This window comes from Myotis nattereri (genome assembly GCF_964212035.1).
Source record: "Myotis nattereri genome assembly, chromosome: 12".
Lineage (NCBI taxonomy): Eukaryota > Metazoa > Chordata > Mammalia > Chiroptera > Vespertilionidae > Myotis > Myotis nattereri.
The window spans coordinates 34,933,054-34,957,938 of NC_138087.1; the positions used below are offsets into that span (position 1 = coordinate 34,933,054).

Below are 24,885 nucleotides of genomic sequence, written 5' to 3' on the forward strand. Positions count from 1 at the left end.
CAATATGTTTTCCTCAATTTTTTGTAAACATAGCTGAGATAATTTTATAGTTTTTAATCCTCTCTCTTCCTAATACTGTATTATAAACATTTTTCCTTATTATTATAAATTCACCCTGAAGAAGGCTACATAATTTGTCATGGGGCTGTACCATAGGTATTTAATCATCCACTCACTGCTAGATCTTTAAGTAGTCTGAGGGCCAAAGTCAGTAATAAATCACAGTAATTTCACTAACCATTCTGGCTAGCATATTTTTTCTTCTTTTATTGATTTTCAAATTGCTTCTATGTTAATTTTATTGTGTGTGCCTTTGATTGTGACACACCTAAAAATTCCCATTTTATTTTATTTTTAAATTGTTTTTATTGATTTTCCGAGAGAGATGAAGGGAAAGGGAGAGAGAGAAACATCGATGAGAGAAACATGGATGGGCTGCCTCTTGCATACCCCCTATTGGGGATCGAGCCCATAACTTGGGCATGGGCCCTGACCAGGAATCAAATTGGCAACCTCTCTCTGCAGGGGTCAATGTTCAACCAACTGAGCCATATCTGCCAGGGCTAACAAAGATTCCATTTTTATAGAGGCAGGATATAAATAAAAATTTCTGAAAGCATAGGAAGATATATGGCCTTGTTGTTAGATGCAGTTTCAAATGAACTTTGACTGCCAATAAAACTCTTGAATGTCGCCTGGATTTGCACGGGTTGTCTAGAGTGCCAAGGATGGCTGCAGAGGTGGAAGGCATACACCTTTCCTCGCCAGAAGGCCTTGCCCTCCATCAAGGATGCTCATATAAATGGAGTCAATGACGCAGCTCTCTAACCAGACCTCTCCCATGTGGGATACATGAGAAACAACCAAACCATCTTTCAGCAAGTTGTCATTTGGAGGTTTCAGACTACCCCCCTGATTTCCAAAAAGAGAATCACATTTTGATCACCAAGAAAATGATTTCTTGAGCTTGCAACATGCATGAGTTGTGTCATACTGTTTGCAAAACCTGAAGTACAGGGCAGCAGGAAAATGAAGAGGTTGTCATGAAGCAACCCCAGAGAAAAGGTAGTAAACATGTAGGCTTTCAGTACACACAGGTAGCTTTTATATTCACTCCTCACACTATAAAAGGCCTGTCTATTTTTTTATGTGGCTGGAGGATTATGCTCCTCACATATAATTGAACATATTTGATATAGGAAAAATCTCTTAAGGAAGCTATCACCTCTCACTCTAAACACATCATTCCTCTGACTGTTGATTGCTCCTTTGGAAGTTAACATTTTGGGGGGAGGGGCCTTGACTTCTTTAACATTCACCCCAGAATGTTGTTAAGGGCCCCATTCTCCAACATCTGGGACAAGGTTGTGCAATTACTATACATATACATATGGTGGAATACTGCAACAGTCACATCCTGGAATAACCATGATCATCTTTTTCGCTTTCTTTGGGAAAAATGCAGTTGGGTGTGCTCAGAAGACTTTCTTGTCCTAATGGCAAGACAATGAAAAATAACAATTCTGCAAGAAACAACAACAAAATTAAGAGACTTAAGGCCACAATGCAGAAAAAAGTGGACTATTTCATATTTAGTTTTGGTCTCTTAAAAAAAGAGGAAACAATAATGCAAACATGTCAGTTTGTTAAGTATATAACTACAAAATGTGCCTATCCCATTTTAGAGCTCTGCATATTATTCTGATAAACAATTGAAACAAGTAAGTATAACAATAAGCTATGTTAAAAAGACAAACAAGAAAATCATCAAATTAACAGAACTGAGTCACCTGTATAAGTACTTGTAGCCCTGACCTAAGAAAAGATCTATTTTCAGATATATTGGCCCTTGATTGATGTCCAATTTAAGCAGCTCCCAGCCCCCAAGGTGCTGATAAGTGATAGGCTCACGGGGTGGTTGCAGAACTGTTCTTGGGTATGTGTTTCATGTCTCCTCAGGATTTCCTTCTAGCAGTGAAACAAATCTATGTGGGTAACTGTTCCCAGAGTATGTTAATACTAGTATGTCTTCATTTGTCTTAATGATGAGGCCGAGGGCTGGTGCCTCTGCTTCTATTCTAGGACCCAGCCGCCAATAAAAGGCTTCGTACTAATGAGATTCTCAGTGGAAATATCTTAAACAAATACATGCCCAAAGCAGGCAGCCAGCTTCTTCCTGCTGGAGTACAGCAACTATCTTGTAGTTATTTGCAGGAAGAGCTTTGTTTTCCATTCCTCAAATTTACCCCAGTCCTACAATTCTTCTGGACATATCAGAAATGTATTAAAATCAACAACCGTACTTCTCTGCCTCTCTCTGGAGTTGCCCTCTACCTCCCAGTCATCACTGACGGAGGGCAGAGCTGCCCCAAATCCAGGCTTTTGGACAATTTATAATGTGATGTTGAGAATCAGGGCAGTGACCAATGGAGAGGGAAGGAACATAGGTAGGGAAACAGCCTAATCTTTGAAAAACCTCTATAATAGGAACATTACTGAAGTTAACTTGAATATAAAATGCCTGTCTGCATGGTCTAAACACCCCACCTGCCAAAACAACAATGATGATGATGATAATTATACACAATGACGACAGTAAGGATGACAACAGACACTGTGTACTGAGCAATGACTCAATGTTGAGTGCATCACCTTTAGTTCTCACTATAACCCTATGAGATTAGGCATCATTCCCCCCATTTTATAGAGGAGAAATCGGTGGTTCAGAAAGGCTAAGTAACATGCCATGGTCCTATGGCTGGTGAATGATGAAGCCAGGAACCCGAATCCCAAGTTTGACCCCAAAGGCCAAATTCTTAACCACTATGTCATACTGGCTCTACCAACATGCTACAGAGTTCTAGACCAGGGCTGCCCAATAGAATTTCCTGCGATGATGGAAATATTCTCTGTTTGTGCTGTCGACTGCAGTAGTCACAAGCCACATGTGGCTAGTAAGCACCTGAAATGTGGCTAGTGTGAGTGAGGAACTGAATTTTGATTTTAATTAACCTCAATTTAAACAGCCATTTGTGGGTAATGACTACCATCCTGGACAGCATAATCTCTAGACCTTCCCAGAGTGTCCAACATTCAGTGGATGCTCAACAATGTTGAATGAACAAACTCAAGCTTGACTCCATTACAAAGACACCCTCTCCACCTTGCCAGCATAGGGGCAGGGGAGAGGATGAAGGGAAACCATCATCTCCAGGTATGCATTTCCTTCACCACCCTGGCCACATTGCTCCAAGGCCTGAGGCTTCTTCTTCACCGGTCCCCAGTGCAATAAATAAATAAGGTGCTCTGTGGATGTTGGGTTCGAAGCCTTCCACGTGAAGAACAGAGCTGCACTTCTCATGGGCGGTGTTCTTACAAAGTGAGCTCATTTCAAAGATCCACATGTGTGTCAGAGATTAGGAACTCGGCAGGTAGTCTCCTTAGAAACCATGTGCACAGGGCAGTTTGGCTCGGTTTCCAGGGCGACCATCCATGATAGACCTCCATTAGAGAACACATTTAGCATCTTAGTGCCTCTCTCACATTTTTTTCATTACTGTGTACTCTACCCCACACCCCACTCACCTCCCAGCCTTTTAGACAATTTTTTCCTTATGGCAACCCCATGAAATTTTAATACCATAGACAAACTTTACATCTGTTTATGTACTAAATAAATACATGTATTTTTTTTTTTTTTTTTACATAAAAAGAGTAAGTTTCTATCCCTTAACTCCTACCCCAAACCAGCTTTTGTTGCCTTGGGGGCGGTATTGCTCCTGTTGAGAACATGGAGTCTAGCTTGAGGAATACTGTTGTGTGAATAGCACCTTAATCCAGAAGGCAGTGCCTCTTCATCAGTTCCTCTGTCACACTAGTTACCTTCCAAGTGTTCACTAGCTACAAGTAGCTTGTGTCTACTGCAGTGGACAGCACAAGCAGAGATCATGTTGGGAAGTGCTGGTCTAGAATTTGTAGCAGGTGGATAGAGCCAGCATGACACAATGGTTAAGAATATGGCCCCCACCACTTACTGGGGAAGGTCAGTTCCAAACAATTGAAACATCACCGTGCTTTATCCTGGGGTTTTACTCTCAGTAGTCGGGAACAGTTCTGCGGCTGGGCTGTGCTCTAGAAACAGGAATACAATCTAAGGTTGTCCTTGGAAGTGGGGGGCACCTGCTAGCTCTTTATTTTAAGAAACCACACTTGCTTTTTCACTTTGGGAGGAGGGTCTGATGAGCTGAGTTGCTGGCTCCTGGCCCAAACAGTAAGAATCGATTAGAACTTTTTATAAAAACACTACAAAAGAAGCAGCTGCCATGGGCTAAACAATAGCATGTTTTAAAAGTAAACACTTGAGGGCAGAAGTCTCCTCTGAGAGCTCCCTGATGTAGCTTACCACCCACTGGAGAACAAAGTTTTCATGACTATCTCTTCAAGTTGCCACTAAGAGTTCAGCACTAACTATTACTGGACGTTTTTTGGCCTGGCAGCTGATGGGTGCTTCACAACTTGGAATGGACACAACCAGGAAACTCACTGTTGCATCCTTGCATCTGGATGGCTTCTTCTCTCTGTCACCTGCAGAGAGCCACCGGTATAGGGAGAAATAAACATTGGCTTTGGCGGGACAGATTAGGCTCAAATCCCAGCCTTCTCCTACCAGACTCAGTTTCCCCAACTATGAAATGAGGTTTTAAGTGCCCCTACATCTTAAAGGGTAATTGTGAGGAGCACATGGACAACCTCATTTTATACAGCTGTTGTGAGGATTAGAAATAATATCTGTAACACACCTAGCACTGTGCCTAGAACTTAATTTGTATTAGTGAGTAGATTCCATTATTCTTGAACGAAATGATCACTATCAAGTGTGTCACTGAGCAAATGGAAGGCATTTAACAAGGGTCAGCTCATTCATTCCCTCATTCTTTCTTCCATCATCCTTCTGGACTCCTTCATCATGTGGTCACTAAAGAAATCTCTAAAAAACATGAATCAGGCCATTTCACATGCATGCATAACCCTCTGGTGGTACTTAAACCAGAAAATCCTTAATCCGGCTAACGAGGCCCTGCACGAAGAGTGCCTGCCTGCCTCCCTGTCTCAGCTGGTGCCACCTTCCTGTCGCCTCCTCCTACCCTCTGGAGCCCAGGGAGCTCCCCACCACTTGAAGGCTTGTGCACAGGCTTCTCCCTCTGTTGGACTACTCCCCGCCCCTTCTCTCCCCTTCGTTTGGCTACTTTCAAGTCCTTTCCTCAGAGTCCTTCCCTGAGTCTCAGGATGAACCAGGCTCTCTGTTTTCATGTGCATCTTGCTCATGTCATGTTTCACATGGTTTATCAACGGGTTCATTTAACTTCTGTCTTTCTCACTAGACCAGAAGCTCCTTGATGGCAGGAGGCTATCTGCCTGCTCACCAGTGTGGATGCAGTGCCCGCACACAGAGGAACTTGAGAAACACATATGGACAGGATGAATGACCTGGTTATTTATGAACAGCTGCCTGTACTCAGGGCCCCTCTTCCCAGGGTCTGGTCCCTGGGCAGCAGAATGTTCCAGAATGGAATTCCAGACTCTGTGTCAGTCCCAGGTGCTGCCCTTAGGGTCTGTGTGATCTTGCAAAAGCGGCTTCATTTCTCTTCAACCTCCAGTTTCCTTATCTCTAAAGATGGAGATAAGGTCCTACCTAATGTACTGTTACACTGGGCTGCTATGAGGATCCAATAAACAGGGTCACTGCCCAGAGAAAACAAGGCTGGGTATGAGTTCACTTTGTTCATCCAGGGTACAGGGAAGTCTCTGCAGGTTCCATTATACCTGGGATGATGAAAGGGAAGAGAAAAGGCAGAGGGGAGCATGCAAAATATATTTCTGTGCATGCTTCCCCTGGGACATCTATTTTTCTTAGAGACATTAATACAAAGAACTCCCCTAAATAGTTACATCACCAGCATAGACTATTCTGTGAAGTTAAGGACATAACCTGGTCCTCAGGCAGGACCAACTAAAGGTCACTTTGCAGACTCCCTCAGCAGGTCCACATTTGATGTCCAAAGCGTGTCAAGAAGCTGCGGGCTGGCCTGCTTCCTCAGCAGTCTGGGGAGCTGTTTGAACACTTTTCCAATACCACAAAGTGTCCTGGTATTTGCATTGGGACCGATTTCTTAGAAGACCCCACAAGCTTTTAGAGGCAGCTTAGTGTCTAAATAAGAGCATTAACCAGACCTCAGAGGATCTGGGGACTCAGCCACTCCCTTCAGAGCTCATAGGAATGCTCTGACATCAGGATAGCTAAGAGCTCTGACACATCTCTGGTTTTCTACCACAACCTAATTATCACCTAGCTCTCTCTTTGCTTCTTCTTATAAAACGGGTAGACCAGGCTTCTGCGTAGAAGCTACCTGAATGCTGGTGAACTTCAATAACCAGCCACAAAGCAAGTCTTTTTTATATTGTTTTCATCTCCAGAAAGGGTGCATTGTGTGCACTCCCAGTGTATGGCTCAATTCTAATACTGGCCTGATAGTGTCTACTGCCAATGCAGGGACTTCCTTGAAACTATGGATGAAAGAAAAACAGGTTCTATGGCAGGAACCTCCCAAGGTGATCTGATCATAAATTCCTAACCGAGCAGGTCATGGTGGTAGTCACATTCCAGACATATAACTATTTCAGTAAAAGATGTATCTTTGCCTTAAGTGAACCCAGTCCATTGTTTTTGTGGACCTGGATTAACACACCTTTGAAATGAACATAACCACCCTGAAGAGAAACTGCAAAACTGTCATCCTCCAGAGCATTTGAGATCTTGCTTCCTGGCAATTGTCACCAATTTTGGCTCAAATAAACTCTTACAGACATTCTCTGCAGGTTTGGATGTTTCTTAGGTCAACATTTCTGACAGTATTAGACAAAAGATTAAAGAACTAGATAGCACTTCAAATGCACCAGGACATTGTTATGTAACACGGTATTATCACATCCCTGATTTACAGTTGAGGCAAAGTTAAGTAACTGGTTCAAGGTTTCACAGCTAGTTAATGGCAAAGCCAGGATTCAAACCCAGGCAGTCTGTCTCCTATGGCTGCACTCTTAACCACTAGACTCCCTTGCCCTCCTATCTATCTATGTCTGATACTAACGAAGACTCTTTGCTTGACCAAACTTTAGTCAGGCTCCTGCACCTTCCCCTAGGCCCATTTACACTTTCTTTTAAGATCTAGTTTTAGCAAGAACCCTGCTAAGTCAACTTAATCAGAACCCTCCACTCTTGATATTGGATCACTGACATCTACTTAGGTTCCTTGGTCTCCACCATCTCCCAGGTGATGTCTGATTACCCTGGCCTACCTTCAGCAAGAATCAGGTTAGGCCAATTCAGCCAGAATTCTCTTTACCCCCTGATGCCTCCTCTTAGTAATCCATCCACTTATCCCTCCCTTTCGAGGTGGACATCAATTTCTTCTTGCTCAATATATCTCCCCCCACTGCAAATCCCATTGCAATGGTCCTGGTACCTATCACAATGGGCCTGAATAAAGTCCACCTTTACCCAGGGTCACTGAATTTCCTTTTCTTTCAGAACACTTCCCCACCTGAAGACTGTCACTGTGTCCCTTTGGAGAGAATGGCACAGTGGGGAGTCGCTGCTAAAAGTTGCTTCTCCAGGCCTGCAGGCTCCGGTCTAAACCCCTCAGGAAGGCACACAACCTCACGAAGCCACATGCTCACCTTTCATTTCCACTCCTCTTCCCCATGTTTCCAGCATTCCAAAGTCTCACAGTCCTCCCAAGGTGCCATGCCTTCTGCTATTTTCTTCTTCCAACAATGTGCACCCCCACATCATCTAATTTCTATTTTTTCTTTAAAACTGCACCCCACTGTCCCCTCTGCTGTCCTCATCTGCACAAAGCACTTATCACACACAACTGCAATCCACTTTCTCTTTCTTATGGGACAGGACTTCTCTTTATATCTGTGTGCCTAGCACAGAGCCTGGGGCACCAAAGATCAATGAATGAATGCGTGGTCTCCCATGTCCATGCATTCAACACATAGGAGGTGCCTTAGAATCCCTGCAAGGTTCCTTAGATCCTTTTTTAAAGAAATAAAACTAGGTTAATTCATCATCAAACAGAGCTGTGAACCAGTCTAGTACCAGTTTAGGCAGAAGGGACAGCCTGGTGAGTTCTTTGGGCTTTACTATCTCAGAGAGAGACTGAAGCAGGGCATATTTATCTCTTGCCAGTTTTCATTTTATTACTGTTCCAAGTGGCACGTTCCTTCATACACTACATGCCTCGTCCTCCTTTGGATAAAAGGCACTTTAGAAATCCAATTGATATAATTAAGTCCTCTGGCTTCAACAGTTGTGTTCTAACTCAACACAAACTTCTTGATGGTCTTAGGGAAACGTTTACTTCATGTGTGCAAAACTGCTTCCAGTGGTTCTCAACCTTCTGGCCCTTTAAATACAGTTCCTCATGTTGTGACCCAACCATAAAATTATTTTCGTTGCTACTTCATAACTGTGATGTTGCTACTGTTATGAATCGTAATGTAAATATCTGATATGCAGGATGGTCTTAGGCGACTCCTGTGAATGAGTCGTTCGACCGCCAAAGGGGTTGCGACCCACAGGTTGAGAACCGCTGGCTTAGGCCATCTTATTTTCTTGGTTCCCAAACAAGGCTGAGGAAAGAAAAAAGAGGTGCTCCTTGAAATGCAGGCAGAGCCCAGTGGCTCCAGATGTTGCCAATGAGGCAAGATGTTCATCCTCAGCCTGTATGGAGTTTTAAGTTCGTAAGCCACTTTGAAATGGCAATTTTCATAGAGACTGAACTATAGAAAAAACCACCATGTTTCAAGAACAGCATGCACACTTTCCCTCACAGGTAAGTAATATATGATTTCACTCATATGTGGAATCTAATGAACAAATAAACTAACAAGCAAAATAGAGACAGACTCATAGAGCAGACTGACAGCTGTGTGTGTGGGTGTGGGTGTGGGGGGGCGGGGCGGGGGAGAGGAGGGAAGAGATTGAAAAAAAAGAGAGAGAGTGAGAAAATGTTTGTTGGTTTGTCACCAGGATTCTACCTGACTAGACTGTATCTTTGAAGGTCAGAATCTAATCTTATCTTTCACCTCAGCTTGGGTTAGAACCTGGCTGGCCTCCCGTTTTTTGTAAATAAAGGTTTTATTGGCACACAGCCATGCCCAGTCGTTTATCTAATGTCTATCTTTTCTACAACAACCAGTTGGGTAGTTGGACAGAGACACAATGTCCTGAAAAGCCCCAAACATGCACTACCTGGCTCTTTACAAGAAGCTTGCATTCTCCCACTTGAAAAGAAATGGACTCACATAGGTATTCTCCAGCTGGCTGTTTAATAAATACTGGTTATAGTGAAGCCTTTAATTTCTTTTCTTTGTTAAAAAGTGGTGGAAAACCTCTGCCCTGTCAGGTGAGATCAAGCCCTAAAAATTTTGAAATCCTGATGCAGAAGTTGGAGTAACAACCATTTAACAGTTTGGAGCCTTTAAAAAAATATTTTTCCTCCCCACGGTGGAGTCTTAAATTTATCTGTGGGGAAGCTCCCTTAAAGGTAAGTCTGTTACCCAATCAGTGCTCTTGTGGAAACTGGAAAGTCACTGACAAACATCACAAAAGTTTTTATCGAAGTCATCAGTACTAGGGTCCAGGTCTCAGGGTCCTGAGGTGGCGGGAAAGGGAAAGGCTTGGTGTAAACGTGGGATGCACAGAGCTGCAAACCGGTGCTGCTTCTTGGGGAGCCAGCATCTGTAGGAAATCCAGAGTAAGATGCCACAATTGGGGGGAGGAATGAGCGTCTTGCTCTGGAGGGGGACTGTGCACAGGAGCCGCGCGGACTTGGTATAGCCCAAACTGGACAAACTCCAAGTCTGCCAAGTTGGGTGGGTATGCCACAACACAGCTGGTACTAAAGGTATTCATTCTAGTGTGAGTCTCCTGATGAGGCCCTCGCAACAAAGCCAGCCCGCTGAGGCTGTGGTAGGGGTTTTCCCTGAAGTGGATATTCCACAAGAGCAATCGAGGTTGCTCCTGGCCAACACCAAAGGGCCTCTGTGATGGTGAAGCTTTTCACTCTTAGAACCTAGTGCTGGGTGATGCGCCTGGGGCGCAGCAATGCCTAGATAGAACATCTTCGTGTATGAGAATAAGCTGGTCGCACACACATGGAGGCGGATCGACAGCTAAGCAGAGGGGCAGCCCCCTTAGGGGACCCCGAGGCTCTCGGAAGAGCCCCTTCAGGGAGCAGCTCTATGCCACTGTTGATGTTTCACCTCCTTTTATCCTCCAACCTTTCAGAAAACTTTGTCCCAAACAGCAGCCTAGTCTTTGCTGTGCTATGAAGAATTAAATTCTCATTCTCATCTTGGGATGAGAAGCAGAGGGGAGCTCCTCAGAGTCAGAGGAGTGGCGGCAGCCACAGGAGACCCCACAGGTGGCAGCTGTGCCCAGGGGAGCACTTCTGAGGCGCATCCTGGAAAGATGCTCTGGCAACCTCTGGGAGTGGCAGCTGAGGGGCTGTTCCTTTCCTGTGCTGCTTGTAGGAAGTGAAAATCATCATAATTTGGGCATGAAAGAAAATGTGACCCGAATTTACACTCACTGGCTGGTGAGACTGGAGCAGGATTTTGCGGGGACACAGTTCTCAGGCATGTTCATAAGCCATTTCCCCTGCTAGTTCCCTCGTGGTTTGATATAAATAGAGCTTTCAAACCTAAATGTTAACAGGCCCACAGTGTGCATGGCACCAGTGTCCCTCAGATATAAATTATGGGTAAAAATTTGTGAGTGCCTACATTGTCTGTCTGTAAAAATGCCTTGAGATTATGTCTACTGTCCCTTCTCGCTCTCTCCCTTTTTAAGGCAAATTCCAGACATTGTCATTTCAAACCTACATAATCCCATATACATTTAAAACTGACATTTTCTTACATAACGAATACCATTATCACCACAGACTTATCAACCATTTCTTGGCGCCATCTAATAGCCAGTCTGTATTCAAATGTTCCTGATTAACATGATATCGGATCCTCACCATCACAGGAAGAGGGATTCTCCTCATTTTTTTTTTTAAACTATAAAGTAATTACTTTTATGTTAGCAGAGGCTTTAACAGCAGAGAGTTTTTTCCACTTGTTACTTTGACGAGAACATTTCCTTTAAGCAGGAGCACAGGTTCTTAGTCTTGGGCCTCAATTTTTGCTGTGTCTCTATCTTCAGTTAATGCATCCCCGGGGCTCATTCAACTCACCCAGCTTCCAACATGCATCCTCTGCTGGCCTACTGGATGTATAAAATAAGCTATTGATCTGTGGATTTATAAAGGCTTCTGAGATGTGAAAGCAGCTCCTCCTGAGTATTTCCTAACTTCAGCTTTACCCTCCTGACTGCACGAGTATTATTACTTTTTCCTTTTAGTCTGACAACTTAAAAACGTGCATGTGGAATTACTGTTGCCATCCTGCTTTGCTCATGTCCCTTGAATCTTTGACCATTTTATTGATCTATGTCAAAGGTATGGGTAGTGAGTGGTTCTGCTCTCTGAGTCCTGTTTAACTGCTGGGGGTTTAGTGAAGAAAAAATGGAGTCCTGTGCTATAGCTCCAACAAAACAGCTGGGTTATGTGAGTGGAATGCTGAAGGTTGTAAATTATTTCCTAGATTATATGCAAGGCTAAGTAGCACCGAAAACAGCCAGACTGCAAAAATCTTACTACTTACTGACTGCCAAGAGCAGTACATGTTTTCAAACATTATACAACTAGTATATTCATACATGTATTATCTTCTAAAGCCTGGTTCACTGCATGAGTTTTGGATTTGCTGATTAATTTGGATCAACTTCCATACCTTCCTCCATAGACACAGATTTTATTTTATTTTATTTTTTAAATCAAGAAAGTGTATTTTATTTTATTTTTTTTTAAATTTATTGCTTAAAGTATTACAAAGGGTATTACATATGTGTCCATTTTATCCCCCCGCCCTAGACAGTCCCCTAGCCTCCCCTATCCCCCAATGTCTTATGTCCACTGGTTATGCTTATATGCATGCATACAAGTCCTTTAGTTGATCTCTTACCCCCCTACCTCCTGCCCCCCAACCCTCTCCGGCCTTCCCGCTGCAGTTTGACAATCTGTTTGAGGCAGCTCTGCCTCTGTACATAGACACAGCTTTTAAATAGCATCGATCACCAAGTGGTTTATGAACTTTGTGAAACTGCATGCACAATACAGTATGTAAGTACAATGGTGAACATTTTTCGTGGAAGAGAGTCCAAAACTTCCATCATGCTTTCAAAGGAGCCTAAGAAAACACTAAGAGCCTTTGATATGGAAAAAAATTCTAAAGGATTGTCACAACAGCAATGCTCACAGCGGCCGGAGAGATTAACATAAATGAGTGAAGTGGATGAGGTATTAGGCAATAGGGAATGGTGGAAACTGATAGCCTCAAATACATTCACTCCAACTACATAGAGTAGCTAGCTATCTTTAAGCTCCAGATCACTGCTGGTAGGTGGGAACATAGGTTCAAGTGTTTCCTGGTCTTACTTTCTCTTTCCCCCCACCAAGGAAGCCAGAAATCTGGATGCTTACATGAAATCTTCCAAATTTTAAATGCTGATAATAATTTCAAGTTAAATAAACAAACATTGTACGGTACCGACAACTGGTCTGCTGACTTGGTCCTCCGGCTGCAGGGCCTAACCGAAGCCAGGCATTTAAAAACATAATTAAATTCATAAATAAAAATAACTAAACGCTCTCTTCAGCTCTGTAATAAGCCAACAACACCAAGACCATTTAGGAACAAGGCTCCCAAGGGATTCTAGTCTGGTGGTTTGGCATTTGAAAAGTTCAATGGCCAAATCTATAGCAATGCAACTGCTGAATGCAGCGGATCCTGACACCCACCCTTCCTTCCCCAGCCAATGTCCAGTACTCTACATAGGTCAATCCCAGGCCTCTTTAGTAGCAGTGGGAAAAATGTTCCAGAAGAGGACATGTCAAGAATCCTAATATAGACCATCTAACCACTCCAGTACACTTGAAACTAATACAAAATAATGTGGAATGTAAACTGTAATAGAAAAACAAGAATCCTAATTACATAGTTATATAAAACCTTGGTTGTCCAGCTGACAGCACTAATAGATTGTCATGCCACATTTTGCTTATTGCCAGAATTAAGGTAAGTACAAGAAACTGTGAAATGCACAGAGAAGTTTACCAGAACCAGACAAATAATATCTTTTGTAAACCAAATTAATTTCCATCTATATAAGGGATCTTGATCTTTAAAGGGAATCTGCCATATAATGATCAGTAAGGGAAAAATAATTTCCAAATTTAACTGCGTCACAAGTTTAGATTTAAAAATACTAGGCTTTTAAAATATGGTGCAAACCTATCACGGAACCTGTCCCACAGGATGTGGCTGCTGGCACCCTGGGACCATTTGCAGGGCAGGTATGTAGCAGGCTCTGAGTTCTGTGGAGGATTGCAAGTGGGTGAGGAGAAGGGGGAGAGGGCCCTGAAGGCAGCTGCTGAGAGGATCGAGGGCAGGACAGCTGCAGTGGGGAAACAAATGAGTGAACTATGGAAAACGCAATCAAAACTGACAACCACATTTCGCCTGAGAACACTGGCTGACATTTCAGTGAAAAAACGTGCCCCCCCCCTTTTTTTTTTTAAACTTTTGAGCCCTGGATAGAGTTTTATTTATAATATGTTTGAAAATGGTCGTATGAATATTTGAGCTCTGGTAGATAGTACCACAAAGCAATGCCACGTTGTGAATAATGGAATATTTCCACTCAAGCAATTATACACTTTCCAAGTAAGGTATGTGAGAGAGTGTGTATGTTACATCAAATACATTTTGATTTTTCATAATTAGAAAAGAGCAATTTAAGGTACCTGTGATCATGCTGGATACAATCAGTGGCAAAATGATGAGTTTCAGCATCCTCATTAGGATTTCTCCAGGAAAGGCAAAGTAGAACTTCTCCAGATTAGAGAGTTTGCTGTATTCTCGAACCAAGACTCCTATGCCAATCCCTTAAAAAAAAAAAAAAGGAGGAAGGAAAAAAAAAGAACATTGTTGAGTTCTCCTGTATAAATTTCTATGGAAAAATACTCCCCCCAAATGCAAATTTTAATGGCAAGTTTAGATAATCTCCCAGGAATCTGTAAATTTTAGACTTGAAAACCAAATCACATTTTAATGAATGGGAAGTACACATTATTTGGTAAACCTGTAAAAAATATTCTTCACGTGAAAAATTGTTTTTAATTTCTTCTTCAATCATGTTTATTATAATGAAAAAACATCACAAAATACTGTGAGAAAGAAAATAATCATCTTGGTCGACCCAATACAGTATATCTTTGGTTTTTACACACCAACCTTATATTTTGTCTAGCTTAGATAGCTTACATATTTTATAGTTTACATAACTGTTTTCATTTTCTATTTTATCATAATTACTTTTTATAACTTTTATAAAAAAAACTCTTCCGTTTATGCAACTTTTATAATTTTAATAGCAACATAAGATTCTGTTGGTTTGACATATTTACCATATTGTTGAACAATTATGTTCTCTAATGCTTTGCATTCTTTTCAGGTCTTTTTAGATAATGATGTGTTCAAGTTTTTTTGGTCAAGAGCTTTTTACAAAGTTTCTAATCCTGGACATTTAGGCTTATTATGTGAGTAGGGGAACGTTTACTATCAAGACATGTTATACATTTTCTGAAAGCTTGCCTTATCTACATGAAATCCTTCTGTTGTGATCACTTGGATAACTAAAAAATCACAATTTTTAAACATGTCTTCTTTATCCTCTCCCAAATGGTTCCAATAATATCTAACTGCCCTACACCATCCCATTCCCCACAAACCCCATTCAGAATCCCCCCTTTTTAAAACCAAGAAGTAAAATGGGCTGGGATGACTAGTGCATCAACTTCTGAGGATGACAGGCTAATTGGAGGTAAGATGACTAAGGAGCAGGAAGATTCCAGGAGGATATCACTGGATACGCTAATTTACAAATGTGAAAATTTAGAGTTGTTTGGGCATCGTTAAGAACTCCAGGGCAATGCAAAGAGATGTGAATTATAATCAGTATTAGAGTTTTCATTTAAATTCAGGTATACTTCCCATACCTATTAGTAGACCAAGTAGATGCACCTCACAAGATACATTTGTGTAGTAATATTATTCTTACTAGTAGCTTAATTTTATATTCCCACATATTTTACTTTTGCTTTCATCTCTTTATTTTGTGTATGAATTACTGATTTCTGATCAGCCACTTTAAATGATTTCTGATCAGCCACTTTAAATTATATATATATATATATATATATATATATATATATATATTTCATGTTCAAAGGCTGTTAAATTGCGTTGTTTACCCATATCTTCAGAAAAAAAAAATCACTTCTACTGTCATGTTAAACAACCTGCTTCCCTATTTATAATGGTCTGGCCCTCTAGCAACTTCAGTGCAAAATTATAGCTAATTTGCCTACAAACGTCAGGTGGTCATAATAATCTGGCCACTCAGTCTATATGTAAACATTTCCCAAAATGTAGCTAAGACAGAAAAAAAAGGCTTTATTATCAAACCCATTTGGCTCGTATTTCAAAACCTAGTGTTAGAGACTCCTGAGTAATTAAGGTACACCAAGGGTTCAAAATATTTTAAGTGAATTTAAAAAGCTTTTTGTGCTTACTTCTTCCTTAATAAGTTGCTTACGTTCAGCTGTTCTATATGGAACACACCTACATTATGCTGTAAGGATACTCTATAATGCTCAGTGTTTTAAAAAAAGAAATCAACCAAACAGACATTTTTTTTCTCATACTATTTAGGTTGCTTCAAGTAAATTTCTGGCTTGTATGTCAAAGAGAGCTCTGTATGTAAAAATAAAGGAGATGTGTCTGTGCTCAAAAACCAGTCACAAAAGCACTCTGTTGAGTAGCAAAGAACCCAAAGTGCTCCGATCTTACTAACAATTAACTGTGCTTCTAATCATCTCCACCCCAAATGAATGCAGGGCAGTTAGAGAGAAACGTGCTTGCTTTTCCAGCCTTTAGCCAGATATGGGTTTTCATGGCAGAGATAAAAGAGTCTGCACAAGGAGTCATTTGAAAGCAACCAAAGGTGACAAACACTATAAATGGGTTACTGTGTTTAGTAATGAAAGCTTTCTCTCAAGCTTGTGCTTGACTTATCACAAATTGTATTCCAGTATTTCTCTTCTTTTTTCTTTTCTTTTTTTTACTGAAAAAAAAAATATAAAAACCAACCGAGACCTGGAGAAGCAGGGGAGGAGAGGGGGGTGCGATTCACCCTGAGCCACAAATGTCATCCCTGGGGTCCTCAAGTATAAGAAGTGGTTGGTGAATGACCAGGAGTTACACCTGGGAAATGGATGTGCTTTGTTTTGGTCTCAAACAAGTTTGGAAAAATTAGATGTGAGATAAGAAAAATCACTGAAAGATTTTCTAGGTTCTAAGATGAGAGGTCAGGATTTTCACAGGGCACAATCTTTCCCTACCCTTTTGCAGAGACAGAACCTTGGACTGGATTAAGGAGCATGGAGAGGTCTCCAAATCTAAACGATTCTGGGAATAAGTGTCTGTCTGGGGTGCACAGGTCAGACGCACTCCCAGACCTAGAGAAGAAGATCAAGTATTGCTCTAGGAAGGCCTTCAGTAGGGCTTACAAGGAAGCCCAAAGGTAAAATTGGTACCTAGACCTCTATAGCCCCCGAAAATACCAGGAATTGATTTCTGGGCTGCCTTCCTCCAACACAGGGAAGAAAATCCCAAGCAGGTACTGAGGCGGCTTGGAAAGAACATGGTTTTAGGGCAGGCTTGAATTCTGCCTCCACCATTTACAAGGTGTTAACCTTCCCCAGGTGTCAAGTGGTCAAATTAGAGGTAGGCGCGAAAGGGTTGGATTAGATGCCTTCAAAGGCCCCTCTTAATGCCTAAAATGCCGTGATCATCTCAGCCTTGGTGTCCTCAACTTTAAAATGGGATCATAGGAGCAGCTCATTAGCTCCAAGGGAGCTGGCTATGTTTTCTTCAGTTTTTACACCAAATGTTACGCATTACTGGTAAAACAGGAAAGGGAGAAACTAGGGAGGAAAGCAATTAAGACCTGAGCTAGAGATTTCTTCTTTAAGCTCATGTTCAAAAATTTAAGCTTCAAAGAGAAGATGCTCTCTCTTCATGTCCATGTTGTCTCAAACAACTGTTACTCCAATAGCCTTATCTTGGAAGTAATGTATGACTGCCCCCCACCCCTGACAATGTTTATAAAAAATTGTTAAAAAAAGAAAGCTAAAAAAATTATTGTTCAAGTAATAATTCTGGCAATCAAAATAAAGAACAAATAATGATTTCATGAACCTATCCACTCCTTTAACCACCCCCTCATGCTACTTTCCAGGCCCTACCTACCCAGCCTTCATTCTTATATATGCTTTTTTTAATAGTTATAACAATTTAATCCAGGAATAGTAGTTGAAATGCATTTGATTCATATTCATGAAAATAGTATTGCTCCTATTTTAGGATATTTGCAGTAAAGAGATTAAAACCTTCTGTGATTTTTAATCAAAGTCCCAGAATAGTATTATGATCCACAGATTGATTTTGGCTTGGTTAAACAAGAATTATTGGCAGAGGAAAAAATATTTTTAACCATCACTGAAATAGTTATCTAGCCATGCCATTATTCTAGACATATTAAGCAAATACAATGTGCTTTTTTTGTCTAAAGTTAATGCTGATAACCAGAAAATAAAAAGTACAGAATAAATAGAGTTATCAACAAATAACTACTTGTATACCCTGAATAGACTGGGGGGGGGGGGGCGCGAGGAGGCGAAAGGGGGAGACGGTCTCTCTATCCTGTCTTTCCAATGAAATATCTGTCTCTTTTCTCATCATTTTCTTTAGAGCTAAGTAGTTCTACCAGTGCAAGCTCTTACATGAACTCTGGCTCAAAAATAGATGCCTCTGAGTCAGTACAGCCTTTTTTTTTTTTTTTTTTTTTTTTTTTTTTTACTGCACAAGAAATATTATCACAGCTCTACTGGAAATAATAAGTGTAAAAATTCACCCATAGCTTTATCAACTTAAATATGTGAAAAGTGAAATTGTGTCCATGTTCCATATACTATTGCAGTTAATCATAATAAAATGGTTAATAATTATTGAGTATATACTATATGTCAGAATCTGTGGTAAGTACTTCAAATAAATGTTTTCTTGTATACCAGTACTGTTATTTTTTGTTTTACCAACAGCTTTTTTAAATTTTCCAAAAAAATTTTTTATAATTCTTTATTTTTTAAAATATTACATATATCTCCCTTTTTTCCCCATTGACCTCTCCCCAGCCACTCCCACCGTCCCCCCCACCCCCAGCACATGCCCTCACCCCCCCCCCCCCAGTGTCTGTGTGCATTGGTTGTGCTTATATGCATGCATACAAGTCCTTTGGTTGATCTCTTACCCCTCGGCCCACACCCTCCCCTGCCTTCCCTCTGAGGGTTAATGGTCTGATCAATGCTTCTCTGTCTCTGAATCTATTTTTGTTCATCAGTTTATGTTGTTGATTATATTCCACAAATGAGTGAGATCATGTGATATTTATCTTTCTCCAACTGGCTTATTTCATTTAGCATAATGCTCCCCATGTCCAGCCATGGTGTTGTCAATGGTTAAGAGTTCTTTCTTTATTACAGCAGCGTAATATTCCATTGTGTAGATGTACCAGTTTTCTAATCCACTCATCTGCTGATGGGCACTAAGGCTGTTTCCAAATCTTAGCTATTGTAAATTGTGCTGCTATGAACATAGGGGTGCATATATCCTTTCTGACTGGTGTTTCTGATTTCTTGAGAAATATTACTAGAAAGGGGATCACTAAGTCAAATGGGAGTTCCATTTTTTATGTTTTGAGGAAACTCCATACTGTTTTCCACAGTGGCTGCACCAGTCTGCATTCCCACCAGCAGTGCATAAGGGTCCCTTTTTCTCCATATCCTTGCCAGCACTTGTCATTTGTTGATTTGTTGATAAGCATTCTGACAGGTATGAGATGGTACCTCATTGTTGTTTTGATTTGCATCTTTTGGATGATTAGTGACTTTAAGCATGTTTTCATATGTCTCTTGGCCTTCTGTACCAGTATGTCCACTTTTGAAAAATGTCTATTTAGGTCCTTTGCCCTTTTTTTGATTGGATTGTTTATCTTCCTTTTGTTAAGATGTATGAGTTCCTTATAAATTTTGGAGATTAGACCTTTATCAGAGATAACATTGGCAAATATATTTTTCCATGCAATGGGCTTTCTTATTGTTTTGTTGATTGGTTCTTTTGCTGTGCAGAAGCTTTTTATTTTGATGTAGTCCCATTTGTTTATTTTCTTCTTAGTTACCATTGTCCAAGGAGCTGTATTGGTAAAGATATGTCTACATTGCTACAACATATGTCTGATATTTTGTTGTCTGTGGATTCTTCTAATATTTTTTATGGTTTCCCACCTTACATTTAAGTCTTTTATCATTTTGAGTTTATTTTTGTGTATGGTGTAAGTCGGTGGTCTAGTTTCACTTTTTTGCAAGTATCTGACCAATTTTCCCAACACTATTATTAAAGAGACTGTCTTGACTCCATTGTATGCTCTTGCCTCCTTTGTCAAATATTAATTGAGTATAATTGCTTGGGCCGATTTCTGGGCTCACTGTTCTGTTCCATTTGTCTATATGTCTGTTTTTGTGCCAGTACCAGGCAGTTTTGAGAACAGTAGTTTTGTAATATAGCTTGATATCTGGTATTGTGATCCTTCAAACTTTGTTCTTCTTTCTCAGGATTGCTGTGGCTATTTGGGGTTTTTATTCCATATGAATTATTGGAGAGTGTTCTAGGTCTGTGAAGTATGCCATTGGTATTTTAATGGGGATTGCATTGAATCTATACATTGCTTTGGGTAGCATGGACATTTTAATAATGTTGATTCTACCAATCCATGAACACAGTATATTCTTCCATTTGTTTATGTCTTCCTTTATCTGTTTTTTCAACATCCTATAGTTTTCCGAGTACAGGTCTTTTACCTCCTTAGTTAAGTTATTCCTAGGTATCTTAATTTTTTTGTTGCAATGGTAAATGGGATTGTTTTTTTGGTTTCTTTTTCTGTGAGTTCATTATCCTATATAATAAAAGGCTAATATGCAAATAGACCAAAACAGCAGAACAACCGGAACAACTGGTTGCTATGATGCACGCTGACCACCAGGGGGCATGCGTGGAACATGGTGGGCATTGGTCGCGGTTGGGGGCACCAGACCAAGGCAGGGCTCTGGTTGCTGTCATTGGGGCAAGGCTCTGGTGGTTACTGAAAATTCTTCGCTCCTGCATGCTGCGGTCCCGCCCAGCGCTTGCACCTGATGTTGGCACCTGGCACTGGCCCCAATTACTTGGCACTGTCAGTGGGTGCAAGTGGCGGCTGTCGGCCCCAATTGCCCCTCAGGGCTTCTCCACCTCCCCCTGCTCCTGGGGGGCAAGCCGGGCTGGCAGCTACTTCTCACAACCGCTGCCGGTGATGGCCCCGCTTGCACCTGCTGCCAGCGCCAGAGCCGCTGCTTGCACCCGCTGCCGGTGCCCAGAGCCAGTCCTGATCACTAGGTGCTGCCAGCGGGTATGAGTGGTGGCCGCCGGCCCCGATCACCCCTGAGGGCTTCTCTACCTCCCCCTGCTCCTGAGGGGTGATCGGGGCAGCAGCCACTGCTCGCATCCGCTGCTGGTGCCAACCCCAATTGCTCCACACCATCAGCGGGTGTGAGCAGGGCCAGTGCCATCAGTGCATGGGAGCGGTGGCGAGGGGAGCGGGGCTGCCAACAGAGGACCCAGGGCCAAGGTGGGAGGGGCCAGGCGGAGGCACGGAGGATGGGCCGAGACCTGCCCCTATGCCCACCACAGCCTCACAGCCCATAGTTCCTTTCAAGGTGCATGAATTCGTGCACTGGACCCCTAGTAAAGTAAGAAGATTCTCTTCCTCTTCTTCCTTTTCTACCTGCAGGAGGGTGGGCCTTCCCTGTGGTTTCTGCAGTCCCTAGGAAAGGGAGGGACCAGTGTTGAAAGGTGACTGGAGAAGAAGAGTGACCTGTCGTTTTTCACTCTTCCCTGAGGGACAGAATGGGACTGCTGGCTTCTCTATCTGAAAGAAGCCACAGACAGGCGCTGAAGAATAACCTTTCACCCCAGGAAATAACAACTCCTTGGTCACCTTTTCTAAAATAGAAAGGAGGAACTACACTGTCCTTAAATGTGAATTTTAAATATGTTTGAGTGATTTTCACTGTTTACAACAAAGATTACAAATGCCCAAGGCTAGGGGTCAGGGCAGTAGTGAGACCCAGGCCTGTGGGGTCTGTGGTGGTCCTCACAGTTCCAGCCAAGCACCATCACATTGAAATGAGGGTCTAGGGTGGCCTCACTGTCTGAATTTTTAAAAGAGAAACTGAGAATTTGGGTCTTCGTGTGAAATGACTCAATTTTTAAATGTTCAAAGCTTAAAAAACAATTGTTAAACTCTGTGAGGTCACAGCAACTACCTCTGCAAGCCAATTTCATCAGGAGGGAGGGAGAGAAGGCAAGAGAATGAGAATCTAAGATCCATGAACTGGGTCAGGGAAAGGTTTGGTAAGATGATGATAGTGGTTTATTTCAGAGCTTAGATGAGAGGGAGTATGAATCAGGTAATTAACTCATCTGTTTTCCAGAGAGAAGAGGAGGTCAGATAAAGCCATGTTGATTATCCCATGTCCCAACAGCAAGCCCTGTTTTGTTTTTTTTTGTTTTTAAATATTTTATTGATTTTTTACAGAGAGGAGGGGAGAGGGATAGAGTTAGAAACATCGATGAGAGAGAAACATTGATCAGCTGCCTCCTGCACGCCCCCCACTGGGGATGTGCCTGCAACCAAGGTACATGCCCTTGACCGGAATGGAACCTGGGACCCTTGAGTCCACAGGCCGATGCTCTATCCGTTGAGCCAAACTGGTCAGGGCAGCAAGCCCTGTTTTATCACACCTGTTTCCTCAAACTAAACCCACCAGACCTGTGCTTAATCTCTCAAGAACCATTTAATGTGTATTGTATTCAATTGTCCAAATGTTCTGGCCCATTCAGGGTAAGTTTACACTCTGTCTTTGGAGGCATGGCTGGGGTGAAGGGCTCAGCCTCGAAGTCAGACAGACATACCTGATTTGGAACCTGGCTCTTTCATAGACTCACAGGTCACCTTCTCTTTCCTGTGGCAATTCACAAAGGAGGAACCAGGCTAGCTCTAGTACCAATGGCTAAAAGGATCTGGAACTGAAGGCCAATTACAAGAATGTGGCTTAAATTCTGAAGGTCATTTTGAGGTGGTTGAAGGGAAGGAACTTACCTAACAACTTCAAGTACTCTTTTAGTTCAGGCAACACCTGACTGGGAGGAGGGAGGAGGACAGAAGTAATCAGAACCCAGTACTCCCTGCATGGACTGCCTGGCCTGCAGGGAAGGCTGGGGAGTCTGACAATTAGCAGCCTGGTGGGAAATGTGGGAAAGGATGCTTGATGTGAACAATCAGGGGTCCACTCTGGCTGGAAAGATAACTCTTTTGTCAAGAAGATGCTGGGACCCAGAGAAAGAATTCTCAGACTGCAACACCCTAGGGGTAAAACAAGATGGATTTCTGGAGGAACCCAGCAAGGCTGAGTACTAGTAAGCTCTCCATCTCCCCACCACTGGACATTCCCCTTTCCATTAATGTATTTCCCAAGGAGTTTGTATTCCAACCTCTTCTCGGGCTGCACACTCTCCCAGAGCGATCCTATCTGCTCTTAGAGATTAAATTTCCACCTGTATCTCTTGCCTCATTCTGTCCCCCAACTACCTTCAGGGCATCTCTGCCTGGATATGTACCTCAACATGAGACACAACATGGGCCAATTAAACACATCTTTCTTTTCCCTAGAAGACCTCTGACTTTTCTTTCTGGGTTACCCTGGTGATTTGATTTTATTTATCTTATTTTTTTAAAATATATTTTATTGATTTTTTACAGAGAAGAAGAGAGAGGGATAGAGAGTTAGAAACATCAATGAGAGAGAAACATTGATCAGCTGCCTCCTGCACACTCCCCACTGGGGATGCGCCCGCAACCAAGGCACATGCGCTTGACCGGAATTGAACCCGGGACCCTTGAGTTCACAGGCCAATGCTCTATCCACTGAGCCAAACTAACCCTGGTGATTTTAAAATAAGTTCACAAATCATTTGACGCTCCTCCCATCAGGAGATGAAGTCTCTGTCCCCTTCCCCTAAACCTGGGTGGGCCTTGGTGATAGCCTTGATAAAGAGAATGAGCAAAAGTGAGGCTCAATGGCTGGGTCAGAAAGGGCCAGCTTCTGATGGTTTCTCTTCCTGAGACACTCAGCGTAAAAAGTCCAGCAACCTTGAAGCTGCTGTTGGAGAGACCACATGGGGGAGAGAGAGAGAAAAAGAGAGAGAGAGAGAGAGAAAGAGAGAGAGAGAGAGAGAGAGACATCAGAGTATGAGTCTTCCAGGTAAGAGACAAGTAGGTCATGCAATGCACATTAGCTGCTTCTAGCCCCAGCTGCCGTCACCCTGTAATCAAAAAAGAGAACCAACCCAAGGGAGAAATGCCTAACTGAGCCAGTCAACTCTCAGAACCATAAGGGATAACATGATCATTGTATGTTAAGCCACTAAAGTTTGGGAGTGATTGGTTACATAGAAATAGAGATCTGAAAGCGTTTCCTACCTCCCTAAATTGTGCTATCATTGCAAACCTTTATTGAGGGCTGCAGACTGTGTATGGATCAGGTACTGGTCTAAGCATAATTAACTGTGATCTTCAACAACTCTGTGAGGTAACTTCATTTCCAGGTGCAAAACTGAAGCACAAGGAAGTGAAGTAACTTGCCTGAGGCCCCACAGGAAATCAGTGACACAACTGAGATAAGGAAGCCATCTGGTACACTTTGGGGACATTCTAGAGGACTCTGTGTCACATTCCAGCCTACAGTACTGAGCAGTCACCAATTCCACTGATTCTACTGGGTAAACAACTCTCAAATCTCTCTCTCTCCCTTCCAGTCAATGACACTTGCCATGGCTCAGGTCCGCCTCATTTCTTACCAAAACTGTTTCATTAACTTCCTAAAGCTCTTCCTGCTTCCAGTCTTGTCTCTACTAATTCGTCCTCCATATCAAAGCCAGTGCCATCTTCCCAAGATGCAAATCGGGTTGAATCACTACTTAAAGCCCTTTCAATGATTCCCCATCACAGAGTGGCATCCAAGCTCCTTGGTCCAACCCCGCCCTGCACCAGCGTATCAATTCTGCTAAGACCAGGTCTCTGGGCCTTTGCACATTGCCCCCTCTATTTTTCCACTTCACCTGATCACCACTTCAGCAACTTAAAAACTCAGCTCCAGGGTGTTTGGAAAGCCTTCCCAACTTCCTCCATGATCCATATGACATGTGTGTCCCTGGGCCAGATAACCAGGCAGGCCTTAGCTGGCCCTGCAGATGTGGAATTAAGAAGTCCCCTTACCTTCCATGCCCAACAGTGCCCAAAACAATCAGAGCAGATGTGACCGGGGAAGGGCACATGCTAGGAATAAAACCACAGTTTGTTTCATGATTATTCACCTTACTAACTATAGATATGAGGTTTTTTTACAGACCTTGGGAAACTGGGGATGTGTTGCA

General features: G+C 42.3%; 1 protein-coding gene across 1 annotated transcript in view; it reads right to left on the reverse strand.

The window, feature by feature from the left end:
* Window positions 1-24,885, reverse strand: part of SLC1A1 (solute carrier family 1 member 1) — a 63,496-nt gene that overhangs the window by 22,899 nt on the left and 15,712 nt on the right. The window contains exon 2 of the mRNA XM_081103428.1: window positions 13,983-14,123. Coding sequence (XP_080959554.1) covers window positions 13,983-14,123 — 141 coding nt within the window. The remainder of the gene's footprint in view (window positions 1-13,982; window positions 14,124-24,885) is intronic.